General features: G+C 40.4%; 1 protein-coding gene across 1 annotated transcript in view; it reads left to right on the top strand.

Annotated features, from left to right (window-relative positions):
* Positions 1 to 429: 429 nt before the first annotated feature.
* LOC101845911 (methyltransferase-like protein 24) overlaps positions 430 to 14,091 on the top strand; it is a 37,142-nt gene continuing 23,480 nt past the window's right edge. Inside the window, exons 1-3 of the mRNA XM_005095570.3 lie at positions 430 to 543; positions 2,832 to 2,898; positions 9,639 to 9,755. Of these exons, the coding sequence (XP_005095627.2) occupies positions 474 to 543; positions 2,832 to 2,898; positions 9,639 to 9,755 (254 nt within the window). The 5' untranslated portion in view covers positions 430 to 473. The remainder of the gene's footprint in view (positions 544 to 2,831; positions 2,899 to 9,638; positions 9,756 to 14,091) is intronic.

The following is a 14,091-nucleotide window of genomic DNA, read 5'->3' as shown; positions in this document are numbered from 1 at the left end:
ATTCTAGAAGTGTGTGTGTGTGTGTGTGTGTGTGTGTGTGAGAGAGAGAGAGTGAGAGAGAGAGAGAAAGAGAGAGGTAAGATTGAAGAATACCGGACCTGCGGACTGACTTTGCCTATGTCTCAACCTTAGGAATTCATGATTTTCCCGTTTTTAATATCTCTCAATGGAGAATCTCGGACCGGTAGATCTATTCATTAAAGTTTTGTCAGGGGGGAGACCTCAACAATATAAAATGCTTCCATTGGGTATTCACTTCATCTGCATTGGTCTTGGAGAGCTTGAAATTGGTTCTTTAGTTCTAGTCGGAAGGCAGATCTCACATTGCCATCGCTGAGCTTTTAAACATTAAATCGTGTTCTTGTCGCCTCCCTGGTGAATGTTTTCTTGAGCTTGACTTTTATCCTTGCCGTCACTAGATGGTGATCGCTGCCGACATCTGCTCCTCTTCTGACTTTCACATCCTGTAGGGAATGTCTCCACATTCCTCCTATCATAAGGTGGTCAATCTGGTTCTTGTCCCAGCCATTTGGAGAATTCCAGGTCAGTTTGTGGATTGTACGGTGTACCTCAGTGACCCCAAGAGCTACGCTGACTGGAGTATATGCTCCTGGTAGGGAAATCCATGCCAGACAGGTCGACGGGTAGAGGTCAGACGAAACGTGATCCACCGGCCCTCCAGGTTTTGGAGGTTCAGCTCAGGGCTAATGACCCAGACTGGTAAAAATCATATGTTACGAACAGAAACAGTAACAAAGAGAAACCATATTTCTGTGTGTGATGGACCTTCAGAGTCTCTTGGGATTCGTATGATTGCTGGCAGTGAAAGCCGCAAGGAAGCTGTTTGCAGGAAGATGGAGGACCTGAACACCACAAAGACAAAAGTTAATATAGGACTGTGGAATGTAAGGACAATGTACGAAACTGGTAAGTTGGCACAAGTAACGGCAGAGATGGGGAGATATGGATTGCACGTTCTGGGATTAAGTGAAAGACACTGGACAGGATCCGGCAGGCTGAGAACAGCAACTGGAGAAACATTGATCTATTCAGTCAGAGAATACAACCAACATAGGGAAGGTGTAGCTATCATCCTAAAAAAGGGACTTGAGAAATGCCTCATGGAGTGGAAACCGATCAACAGCAGAATGATAACACTGAGACTGAAGGGAAAGCACACCAACACAATCATCATCCAATGTTACGCCCCTACTAACAACAGTGAAGAGGAAAGCAAGGACTGTTTTTATGAACAGCTGCAGAGGGAATTGACAGGTATACCTCGTCACAACGTAAAACAACTTGGTGATTGGCGGAACCCTCTTCCCACACCGTACAATCCACAAACTGACCTGGAATTCTCCAAATGGCTGGGACAAGAACCAGATTGACCATCTTATGATAGGAGGAATGTGGAGACGTTCCCTACAGGATGTGAAAGTCAGAAGAGGAGCAGATGTCGGCAGCGATCACCATCTAGTGACGGCAAGGATAAAAGTCAAGCTCAAGAAAACATTCACCAGGGAGGCGACAAGAACACGATTTAATGTTTAAAAGCTCAGCGATGGCAATGTGAGATCTGCCTTCCGACTAGAACTAAAGAACCAATTTCAAGCTCTCCAAGACCAATGCAGATGAAGTGAATACCCAATGGAAGCATATATTGTTGATGTCTCCCCCCTGACAAAACTTTATTGAATAGATCTACCGGTCCGAGATTCTCCATTGAGCGATATATTAAAAACGGGATCACTACCTTGGATCACGTTTCGTCTGACCTCTACCCGTCGACCTGTCTGGCATGGATTTCCCTACCAGGAGCATATATACTCCAGTCAGCGTAGCTCTTGGGGTCACTGAGGTACACAAGCTCTCTAACCACTACAAGGTAGTGATCCACTAGAAAGGAAATTTGAAATGACATATACATATATATATATATATATTTAAAAAGACGCCTCATTTGGTTGGTGGCATTATAATCCTTTGTCAGTGTTTCTCACTATATTCTCTTTTAACTCATTTTCCTTCGATCCTATGATTTGTTATTTGTACAGTCAAACTTGTCCCAGGAAGCCATCCATCAATGTGGAAGAGAAAAGTGGCCATCTTAGTTTGGGTCTTTTACTGTAAAAAAAAAAAATGCAAGGAGCGTACAGGTGATTGTCTTAGCAGGTGTATCCAATGTGAGCTGTCCTGACAAGTGAGTTTACTTCTCGCAATCCATGACTGAAGACTGAAGATATTTGGCAAAACATTGATGCTGGGGTCAATTTGTAGATTTTGAAGTGTTTATACAGGTTTCTCTTGTACTTACACTCCACCTATAGGTTTGACGTATTTATTTCCATTAGGCTAAAATTCTGCAAAATAACTCAATTTGTCAGCACGCATCACAAAATGTGGTTTGTTTTGTCCTGGAAGAAAGTCTCAGCTTTCAAGAAGTCTATTGGTTCCAGACCTTTTTTGCTTTCTATTTTTTCAGTGACAGTAAGATGAAGGCCTTGAATATCCTTATCTTCCTGGAAAAACAATGCAAAATAACCAGAGGGGTAGGCTAAGGACAAGACTAAAGTTACAAAGCTTAAACAGATGGGTAACAAAGACGACGATAACGTTTTTTTTAAAAGACCATTCAAGCAGAGAAACAAGTGGCAGACCATGATCGCTGATGCATGTCTATCCAGATCTGACTCTCCAAGATCATGAGAGTTCCAGGCAGGCGAATGAGTTGGTTTTTATCTAAATTGCCAGTTTTCCATTGACCATAATATTTCAAAATTTGTTTAGTTTTGTTACGGTTTATTGTTAAAAATCATTTCTATTCACAGGTCAGCTAGAAGGCAGAGATCCGCAAATTGGCAAACAATGGTGGGAATGGGCATGTCTTTTGGAAAAGTGAGGATCTTACTTTTTTATGACTGTCGTTTGTCTTCTTTTGTGAGTTTCTATTCATAGCTCAGATTCTTTGTTTGTATTAATATTTGGGGCGCATATAATGTTTGTTTATTTCTTGTGCCACGTTTCTTTTTTTAATATAAAGGAGTGACTGGTTGTTGTTGTTGTTGTTGTTGTTAGCGATCCAGTAGCATCTGAGCGTTAACTCTTCTGCATGATGCCATTCGGTAATAGCTGCATGTCTGTTCTAATTGTTGTTTTGAGGAGTAGAGGCAGTTAGATGTGTGGGGTAGCTTGGGAAGAAAACATCCCCTTAAATCAGTTTTCTACAGAAGAACAGATGATGTTCCACTGTCTCTGAGGGGTAGTCACAAAGTGGGCAGGCAGCAGACTGCTTTACTCCAATTCGGTTGAGATGTTGGTTGAGGGGTACATGTTGTGTTCTAAGTTGGAAGATTATGGATTGATCTCCCCTCCTCAACTCATTGATTGGATCTTTGACCAGTGGTTTATTCATGTGGCCATACATCCTCCTTCCTGTCGTACCTGTGGCCCAGTCATTCGTCCACTCTTCCTTGAGGTTTGACGTGAGTGACTGGTTTAGGTGTGTCAATTCAATGTGAAAGTTGACAAGGGCATTTTTCAATTTATGTTATTTTGTTATTTTGTAAAGAATGACTTTATCATTTCTTTTCCAATCTCCTTCGTGTTTCGGTGTAAACCGCTGTTCATTGCTTATTCATTACTTTGTTTGGTTTTGAATTCTAGAATGACTGATACTTATTATAAAAGTTTTTAATATGATTTTTAAAGGATGTATATGCATAAATAGGTTACTGTAATCAGTTTTGTCACAATTTTCTTTGCAGTAATAGAACATTGTAAATAAGTGTTTAAGAAATCAATTGTGAGGCAGCGTAGTGAAATCAGGCGCTCATCAAAATAACGAAATCAGAGAAAGAAATGCATTTTTCGCCAGTTAGGAAGATTTTATCGAATTTTTACTTTTTTGCCCCAACCCCTTTTTTGACCATATAAAAACGCATTTCATTTGAATTTTACTGAGTGACATTGATTAAAGACATAAAATATGTCATTTTTCTGTTTTGAAGGACCCTTTAGGTATTGAAGTTACCAAACTCTGGTAGCCATTTTCTTGCTAATTTCACAACTGAAACCAGGCAACCTCATCTTTTTTAATCGAAAATATTCTGACTTCTAATCATGATAGATGGATGTTTATTTCATTAGAAGCAAGGCAAATGAAACAGCTTTCAGATGATACCAATAGCTCCAAATACCAAAAAATTGAAGAGTATGTGATTCCACGTACCGCGTCGTACCACAATTTATTATTGTGCAATACTTCTACTTAAATTCGTACATTATAGACACCCCCCCGGGGCGATGCCACTGACTGAAGTGTCTTTAGGCCATTCCCAAAGAGAGGACATTTCTCGTTCTTACTTTTTATTGTAACATCTTTACTTTTTATTGTAACATCTTTACTTTTTATTGTAACATCTTTGGCTCATTTTGACATACATTGCTTGATAATATTAGTAATTTGTGTGTGTGTGTGTGTGTGTGTGTGTGTGTGTGTGTGTGTGCCTATTGAATGAGAGGCAAACACTGTAAGCTCTAGACCACGAGAGCCCCCGTCTCCTATAGTAACCCGTAATTGTGGGAAGCAAGACTGACTAAACTTCAAATTTACTCGGACAAAAACTTAAAAGAGAAAAATAGTAACATAGACCACAGAACAGAGTTGCTCTTGTCGTACTCTTTTCACAGTTGTGAGAATTTAAATGCACCTGTAAAGTAAAAACAAACTGATAGACAGAGAACACATTAAAAAAACCCGACTTATTACTCCAAAATGTACAAACAGTTAATACGTGTAAGTTTGGAACGTTCTTCTTCTTTCACTTTGACCTGCTGTTTCTATTTTCATCTATCAAATATATTTAAATGTTTTGATTTGATACAGCATTGCGCCTATTTTGTCAAGAGGCAATTTTCCTTTGAAACAACCAGAGCACTCTAAGAGAGGAAAAGGTGGAGGTGGTGAGGGGAAAGACGAGCAGCCTAGTGACCTATTCCTGTGTGATTCTTTGTTCATGAGGAACACCATATCAAAACAGATTTGCTATTGGGAATGTGATGAATAGCTGGAGTCAGGTAGACAGGAAAAAAATTTAGGGCCGTTTACATTTACTCTGAGAAAAAAAAATATTATAGGCCTAAAATTAGCACTGCGGTTGGGTGCTTATAACACGAACACACCATCGCACATACGCAGAATAGAAGAATGTGCATCCTGGGCTTGCAAAGTTGTTTTTTTTAAGAAGGCAATACATGCATACATACACCGGCACGCATGACCGCACTTAAAAGGGGTGCAAAAATGAGGATACATTATAATGCAGATTTTATATTATTGACACGTTGTGGGCGCTACTTTTCCCGGTGGAGCAACAGACATGAACAGTGTCTAGATTTTTGTTCTGTAACTTTAACGAAATAAACAGCTCATGCGGTCATGAGATGCGCTTGTTGAAAAGACGGAAATAATCAAAAGCTATATAGAATAATTGTATGCATGTATATTATGTATGTGTGCTATGTATGTCATGTATGTATGTATGTATGTATGTATGTATGTATGTATGTATGTATGTATGTATGTATGTATGTATGTATGTCTGTCTGTCTGTCTGTCTGTCTGTCTGTCTGTCTGTCTGTCTGTCTGTCTGTCTGTCTGTCTGTCTGTCTGTCGGTAGGTAGGTAGGTAGGTAGGTAGGTAGGTGGGTGGGTGGGTAGGTGTTGGTAGGTGGGTGGGTGGGTAGGGTGGCTGTCTGTCTGTCTGTCTGTCTGTCTGTCTGTCTGTCTGTCTGTCTGTCTGTCTGTCTGTCTGTACATGTGTATGTGTGTGTGGGTGTGTATTTCATTCACACTGTATATTGTGTTATGTGTCTTATTTCAAAGTTACTGTACCTGTAATTCTTTAACACAGTAGACGAGAACAATGTGTCTGGAAAGGACAAAGAAGATTGTTGTTTTTATTTTATTATCAAATTGAATTTTCGTTATTACTATAATACCCTTTTGTCAAAAATAGGGTGCATAAGAAGAAGAGGGATTGTCAACTTTTCACATTTTTGTGATAAGCTAATGAGTGGACATCTCATAATGATGGACTTGTCCACACATATATCTGGCTGAAAAAAGGGGGAGAGTCACCAGGTACGCCATGTAAAAAAATACAGTGTTCTATGCAAGAAATGAGAAAGTCAAACTGTAAAATCGTTTGGGTTTTTTTTTCTCAAACAAGAAAAAAAAATACATTACCCCTTTTCCTTTGCCCATTTAGTTTTGATTGGATGAGACATAACAGTTTGTAGGGCATTGATGGTGTTGTTTGTTGTATTTTGCTTCATAGGTAATCCCGTGCATTACAATAAAGTAAAGTCAAATGAGATATATTTATTACCAGGGGCGGTTTGTTAACTGGGCAAGACCAGCGGTGCCGGTCAGATTTTTGTCAACTGAACTGTTGACTAGACGTTTATTGCTGATGACGATTTTCATTCAGTTTTAAGTAAATCCAAACAAACATGAATCAACATTCCAAAACACCTTGCCGATTTGAACTGAAGGCGCTCAAATAGACAAGTGGGATTCACTGCTGTTTTGTCGCGACATAACCTCATTCCTTCACGTTTGTTATCTCGCCGGCTCGTAACTTTAAATCGTCTCCCGTCAAACCGTCACGTCGCGGAACTTCGTACTACGTACGAGGCCAAACACACGGCGGGCTTGGCTTAGGCCTAGCGATGACGTCAGTCCCATGGATAAATCCATCGTCAGTCCACAGAAAGATTAGTATATCCCTTAATTGCCAGATTGGCTTCTTTGTAGCTTACAAAATTAAGAATGAGACTGTCTTGAGCAGCACAGACACATGTATTATTTTATCAGCAAAACATGTATTTATCATTCAGCCTTTCTCTAACTACTATCAGAACATTTATTGTCAGCATGGCACTACTCTTTTTTTGTTTATTGACTTTTTAACCACCTATAGTTCCTGTTTGACATTTACTCATCGTTTTCTCCCCCACTAATAACTTACCTGGCCCTCAGGAGTCTGGCCGGCGAAAGAAGGAATCGTCTAGTGAAGATATAATATAAGGAAAATTTTAACGAGGAGCGATAGACACTCGGCTGTCAGAGTCTGGGCCGAAAACCCCCTCCCTTCCCTCCCCTTTTCAACCCTCACCCCAGCTAGACACCAAGTTCTATAATTAGCATTTGACACTCTTCCCCACTTTGTTACAACACAGTGTTCAGTGTTCAGTTCTGAGAACTGAGAAGTGCGATGAAGTACATTTGATGATGTAATGATCGGAAACGTGTGTGCTTTGTCCAGCTTTGTGTAGCATCTGATTGTAGACTTGATCTGCTTGGGACAGGGTGCACCGGTACAGTAGCAATTGACTTTTTGTCATCATACAGGACAGTTCTTATTACATATATTTAACGGGTTCAGTGCACGTCGATATTTTGTATGGGGGTGTAGAAAGTACGAGTAAAGTACTGTACTGGAGGCCAGGACCAGCGATTTATTGCTTCTCACTTTCAGTTTGTTTTCTAGCTTAGACTCAAGTAGTGTTTCTTTTTCTGTGCCGATCAAGTGAGTTTCTATTAATCTCAGTAACTTCCATCTTACATTATTCATAATATTGTTTCTTGACGCTACCGCATATTTTACCTCTTTCACATTATATTACAATGCTTACTGTGGTGTGTGTGTGTGTGAGTGGGGGAGGGGGTGGGGATGGCGAAAGTAGGGGTATAAAATAAGGAGAGAGAGAAAGAGAGAGAGAGAGAGCATGTGTGTGTGCGCGCGCGCGCGCGCGCGCGCGTGTGTGTGTGTGTGTGTGTGTGAGAGAGAGTGTGTGTGTTGTGAAGGAAGGGGGTGGGGGAGGGAAAAATAGTCGACGTGAATGACCGCCGGTCAGTTCTATAAACCACGAGCCGCCACTGTTTATTACATGTAGTAGTGCAGCTATAAGATCACCAGGTGGCCACGAGACTACGGATGCGGGGACTCCTGTGTGCCCCTTTCAACTGGAATGACCGTTAGTTAAGATTTACATCCCTTGCAACACGATGAGGTTATTTGAGAGACGCCATCTCAAATTTCAAACTCAGTCTGCCATAGAACATTGACTTCATGTGAGCCAGGTATCAAAGCCCATTGAACCTCTGGAAAAAAATTGGGGTTTTTTTTTTGGGGGGGGGTTTCATATTGTCTCCTGTGGGATTTGAGCCAAGGTGGAACTTCTGCTCTGCATGCGAGTGACTTGGTCATGAAATTAGACTAGATTATGGAGATTTAGAACTTAATATGGAGATACGACATTTGTACTTTGAGGCATTTAGTTCAATTTTTCAGAAAACTGGGTTTTCTAAAAAAACAAAAACTGTTTTTCAATTCTACAGGAAAACAGCAAACTGTGAAAACTTTAAAAGTTGAAACATTAATTATACACACAAACAATGGGTAACAGTTAGATGAATGAGTTGGTGATTGATTTGAATCTGGAGCCATCTCAAACTTAAAAGGCTTATTTCTCAAAACCGGAGTGCGTGGACTTACGACAGTTGTACCCTGGGCCGACGATATATTATATTTATTTTTTGCATTGAAAATGGGTACATCATAGCAAATTTCATATATATATATATATATATGAAATTTGCTATGATGTATATATATATATATATATATATATATATATATATAAAAGATTTTCGTGTTCCGCGAATTTCACAGTGTGCGTGTTAGACTGTATTTGTGTCGGGCGCTTGTCAATTTTTGGGCATGTTGTGGAGTTATTAATATCATCTGAAAGCTGATTTATTTGCCTTGTTTCCAATTAAATAAATATTGATTTATCTTGAAAAGGATTCAAAATATTTGTGATTGAAGAAAAGGAGGTCGCCTGGTTATTACCTGTTATATTACCTGTCCTGGGCAACAACGTCATTGCTCACTGGACATGTCCATAAGTGCTCAGTTCCCCCCCAGCACCAAAGCCCGCAAGGTTTCCATACTGATTGTTCCGGTGGCTGTCTGATTATGGCGAAGTCTTTCCTTTCGCCTGGTTTCATTAGTGGAATTAGCAAGAAAATGGCCGCCAAAGTATGGTTACTCCAATACATAAAAGAGTCTTTGAAAATTGAAAAATGACGTACTTTGTGCTTTTATTCAATGTTTTTCTGGAAAATTCACGAGAAAATGTGTTTTTATATGGACCTATAAGAGGTTAAGGAAAAAAATAAAACTTTAATAAAAAATGTCTAGACTGGCGGAAAAATGGCTGTTTCTTCAATTTCGTTATTTTGACGAGCACCTGATTTCACCACGATGCCTCACATTTAGTTTTTGTATCCAAGATGTTTTTCTTTAATTTTGCATGATTTTTCTGTCATCTCCTGAGGCGAGGTCCTTGGCTCGATCCTCCCTCATTCTGAAATAAAACAACACACTGAGAGTGGGCTGGATACTTTGCCTTTGAAAGTGAAGTGACAGGACTTGTCGTAACAAAAACTGAATCTCTTTATTTAAAAAAAAAAAAGAGTTTCTTCCTCATTTTGAATCCTCATTTCGAAGCTTTGCAGTTGTTTTCACTTTTGTTGAGTTTGAAGCTGATCTCTTTTTTTATCTTTAGGGAATGGGACAAGAAACCGGAGTACAAGTGTGAGAATGTACAGATGGCTGGACTTTACCATACTTGCTTTGATAAAAAGTACAAACCAACACCTCCGTGCTTGGTGTACTCCTTTGGGTAAGTGTTCAGGGACATGCCAGAGAAGTATTAGATGAGATTTGAATGACTTTTCAGGGGTCAATCAAGCTACAGTGGGATCTATTAAAGTTAACACTTTTCGGTCGCTTGGCGCTATACTATAATGCGCCAGTGAAAATTATCAGTTTCGGTCACCTGGCGCATTTCTTCGCCGGGCCCAAGAAGTCGGTTGCAGTCACTCTCCTGGCTGAGTGACCAGATGGGGTATTTTGTACTGTTGTCTGTGTGACTCCAAAGTGTTAAAGGGAACTGGAATACTTTAGGTTATCATTGTTGACACTGAATCTCATTAAGCATTCACGGGGCTGCCTAAATCTACCGATTTTTCTGGTTGTTACCGATCTTTAACCTGTTCTACCGCCATACCGATAAAGGTGTCAAAACTGTCGAATTTGCGGTGGGGTCTGTTCTATAGTGCTTCCGATCTTCCTTGTTCTTATGGAAACCCATACATTCGGAAAGCTCGGTATGCCGTATCATTTTTCAACAGCATACATTTAAGAAGAAAGAGAAAAAGGGATAAAGAGATAGTATATATGTATTGGCTTATCGGTCATCAGTGCCTTTCACCCCTGGCAGGGTATAGGCCACATACAAGCTCGTTCCATTTATCTCTGTCCTTGGCCTTCCTTCCTTACTCGTTCCAAGTGAGCTTCAGCTCTCTCATGTCCCTTTCCATACCTCTCCTCCATGTTTCCCGTGGCCTACCCCTGCCTCGTGCTCCCTGTGGGTTCCATTGCTTAGGCTTATCGGTATTCCATAGCAAAGAATCCAAACTTACCTCCCTAACTTCTGTGATATTTACGTCAATTCTCGGCCATATGTTGTATTAGAAACTTTCCAGATTGCGCATTTTGTCATTTTTCACACTTGACCATTGTCCCTCTGTGACTCTATGGTGGGTCGGTGGCAATCTAAAATCTGTCTAGTTACGACAGCTTAATATCTTCCTCCTCTCTTTCATTCACTCATTCTTTCTGTCTATTTTCGGGATTTTGCGGGGGGCTAGAAAATCTGTGCGTTGATCAAGGAATCTGAATGGCAAATGTTGAAAGAAAATCAGTATCTGATAAAAACTTTTTCAAATATTTCTAGATCTAAAGAATTAATCAGTATGAGGATTCTACCGCAGCAATATAAGGTTGCGGTGCAAGAAACTGATTCTCAAATAAAAGATAGAAGTGGTGGTAATTAGGTTGTAACATAATGCAATCAAATGCGTGAATGGAGGAAAATTAGAGCACAGACTTGGTTTGTCTTCAAGATTGATGTTCCCAGATTTGTGTCAATGGTTCAAGGGCAAATTCAATGGAGGCAATGGAAAATGCCATTTTCAACCCTCGAAAAGCTCAAAATTTCCATTTCTTCCCCTAACTTTTGCTCTGCCTTGAGCCCAACTATAATGGTTTTCCTTTGATAATTTGTGTCTTGCATGCTTTTTAAAATCAGTGAATACTAAAACCCAGACATGGTTTTGACAGTTAATGTTCTAGCCTTTTCACAAGCCCAGATCAGGATTCATTTTTTTATTGTCAAAGGAAAACTAGTAAAATCTGACTGTCATACCAAAGTCACACAGGACGTATCAGTGCCCTTAGATATGTATGCATTTGTCCGAAAATATGTTTTAATTTAGTTTTTACTTGTTCGGGCTATGGGTTTTGAAGTCAGTTTGGCAGTCACCCTGCACTCAAATCCTTATTCAATAGGCCTACTGAATGATAGATACCTTGAATGACAGTCCATAAATGCTTTAAAAAACACATCTCATCTCATCAACACTGTTCATCTCCATTTATGCTGGACTGCCCGCCACTACGAATTTGACGGAATTGTCATGATTTTTTCTCAGTTTTCCGAAAATACGATTGTCTCACCCTTGATTCCAATTTTTCAAAATTTGTGATGTGCCATTTGGCTACCCTAACCCAAGTCCCATCCTCTGGGAATATAAGTATAAGGAAGAAAAGACAATCCTTTCCGGACACTTTACGTCAATACAACACATTCTCTGGGCACAGAGCCTTTTCAGAAGCTCAATGTCATTTTGCCCCTTGGAAAAGCATAACTGTGCCTATGCCTGGATGATCTTAAGCATAGCGAACTGTAGTTGCTTTAGTCATAAGGCAAACGGCAAACATCAGCTTGACAAGTAGTTAAAAATTTCTTGCTTCTGCGTAGTGGAAGACGACCCAGGCCAGTGAGAAGATGTAAAAAACAAACAAGTGATCGTTGTTTGAAATTTGAACTTACATTGCATTCACTGCGATGCGCGGCAGAACGAAGTGAAACTGCTGTGTTACACAATCAGGATCAAGAGCTTATGACATGTTCTGTTATTCTGTCTGTTTCTTTTGGTTTTTTTATTTTACTAAATTCAGACTCACAGCCAATAACTACCCCTTTCTAACAACCCCCCCCCCCCTTTTTGCCCACCTAATGGCTCGTACACACCAAACATCCGCGTTCATACGGTATCGTGAGTGAGATGCACAGAAGAATTTATTTCTTATCAGGGCCCTTTCTGTGTTCCCACCAACTGTTCGTGTTCATGCGGTAGTGATAGTTGTCGTTCGTGCAAGTGGTGAGTTTTATTGCAGCCATAAAATTTCATCCGTTTGCTCTCATGTTGTGACCGACCCTCCCCCACAGGAGGAAGACGGACCTGCTCTTCTTCAAGAGCATGATCCCCCAAGATAAGACATTAGATGTCTTACAAAAGATGGAGCTGCAAGCTAAAATGCACAGTGTTCTATTCAAACTCTTGAAAAGGGCACATGCTACTACAGCAGAGCCCACAACTGGTGCAACAGGAGAGGAAAAAATGTGTCAAGACCAATATCAATATCAATAATCTGTATATTATATTTATCTATCTTTCAAATGTCTTTCGCTTGTCTGTTATTGGTATTCTTATTTTCAATGTCGGGTGTCAGCAAACTCAAGAGGCTGTCAAATGTATCTGGTCTCATTCGAATGTATCCAATACATTTGTCTTCATGTGACAAAATTTTGGGTAGCAGATGGTGATATTCACCATTTAGCCTAATTGTCTATTTACCAAAATTGGGGGGATCCAGTGCCTCCTATTCCTCCTCTTATTTCTTTCTTTTAACAGTAAAATCTTCAGTTTAGTCTTAGCATCCATGTTGATATAAAACACTCACGAATAGACAGATGATAGATCTAGGTGTGAATGGGCACATGTTCGAGCTCTAGACGGATGCACACTACCACACGATCGCGGATGTTTGGTGTGTAAGAGCCGTAACTCGGCAAAGATGAGCCTGCTGAGACTTCTATCATCACACATTTGTTTACATCACATCCATCCTTTCATCTACAAAACTCCTGTCCTTCTTGACACTCCAAACTCTAAAGGAAAAGGCTGTCCATGGCCATATTACGAAGTTTTCATAGAGATAACTATTTTTTAAAAGTTTGCTGATTACTAAAACGTATGGTGGTGAGTGGGCAGCCGTGGTTATGCACACCCAAACACTCCTCCTCCCCCCCCAAAAAAACACACACGCGTAAACACACACTCACACACAAACACTCATTCACGTTTTAAAAACATAAAATTACCTAATAATATCATGAACAGCAAACCCCACTCGATGGTAACTATGTTTACCGGGGTGACGTTTGTCTTTTTTTTTCTTCTTTGTCTTTCTCATGGGTCTCAATAGTCCGCTATTTAGCAGATTTCCGCTACCGCCATTTCCTCCGCTAGACTCCGCTACCGCGACAGCGGGCCAATCAGAAAGAGAGTTGTTGGGAGCAGGGTGACTGCCTGGCCCCAGGAATTAAAAAAAAAGTCGCCGAGACCCGGGAAAATACATAAAGATCTCGAATATTTGAAAAACCAAATCCAATAACGTCTTTAAGTTCATTTCTGCCGGTCGCGATTGTGATATTGATTCGCCACATCCTACACCCTCATTGCTTCAACCTCCATCCCATCATTCTTCATCCAATAAAGCCCCTCCACCCACTCCCCGCACCCGCTCCCCCTCCTCTACCCGCATCCAGGACTCCGGTCCTCCTCCCCCTCCACACTCTCCCTCAAAAAAGGCTGCGGTCCACCGTGACCGCAGCAAAACAAAACAAAGACAAAGGTCACCAACGACCAAAAAAAAAATGTATCGAACCCGTGCCTTCAAAATAAATTAAAATGGCAGTTCTTCAGTGGAACATTCGCGGTTTGCGTGCAAACCAGGCAGAACTCTCTTATCTTTTGACTTCACACACCCCAAATGTAATCTGTCTACAAGAAACTAAATTGCCAACACCCACATTCACATTAAAAAAA

The sequence above is a fragment of the Aplysia californica genome, unplaced genomic scaffold (genome assembly GCF_000002075.1).
Source record: "Aplysia californica isolate F4 #8 unplaced genomic scaffold, AplCal3.0 scaffold00107, whole genome shotgun sequence".
In the NCBI taxonomy this organism is placed as follows: domain Eukaryota; kingdom Metazoa; phylum Mollusca; class Gastropoda; order Aplysiida; family Aplysiidae; genus Aplysia; species Aplysia californica.
The sequence above is the reverse complement of the archived record's forward strand: the minus strand, read 5'-3'. Positions and strand labels throughout refer to the sequence as shown.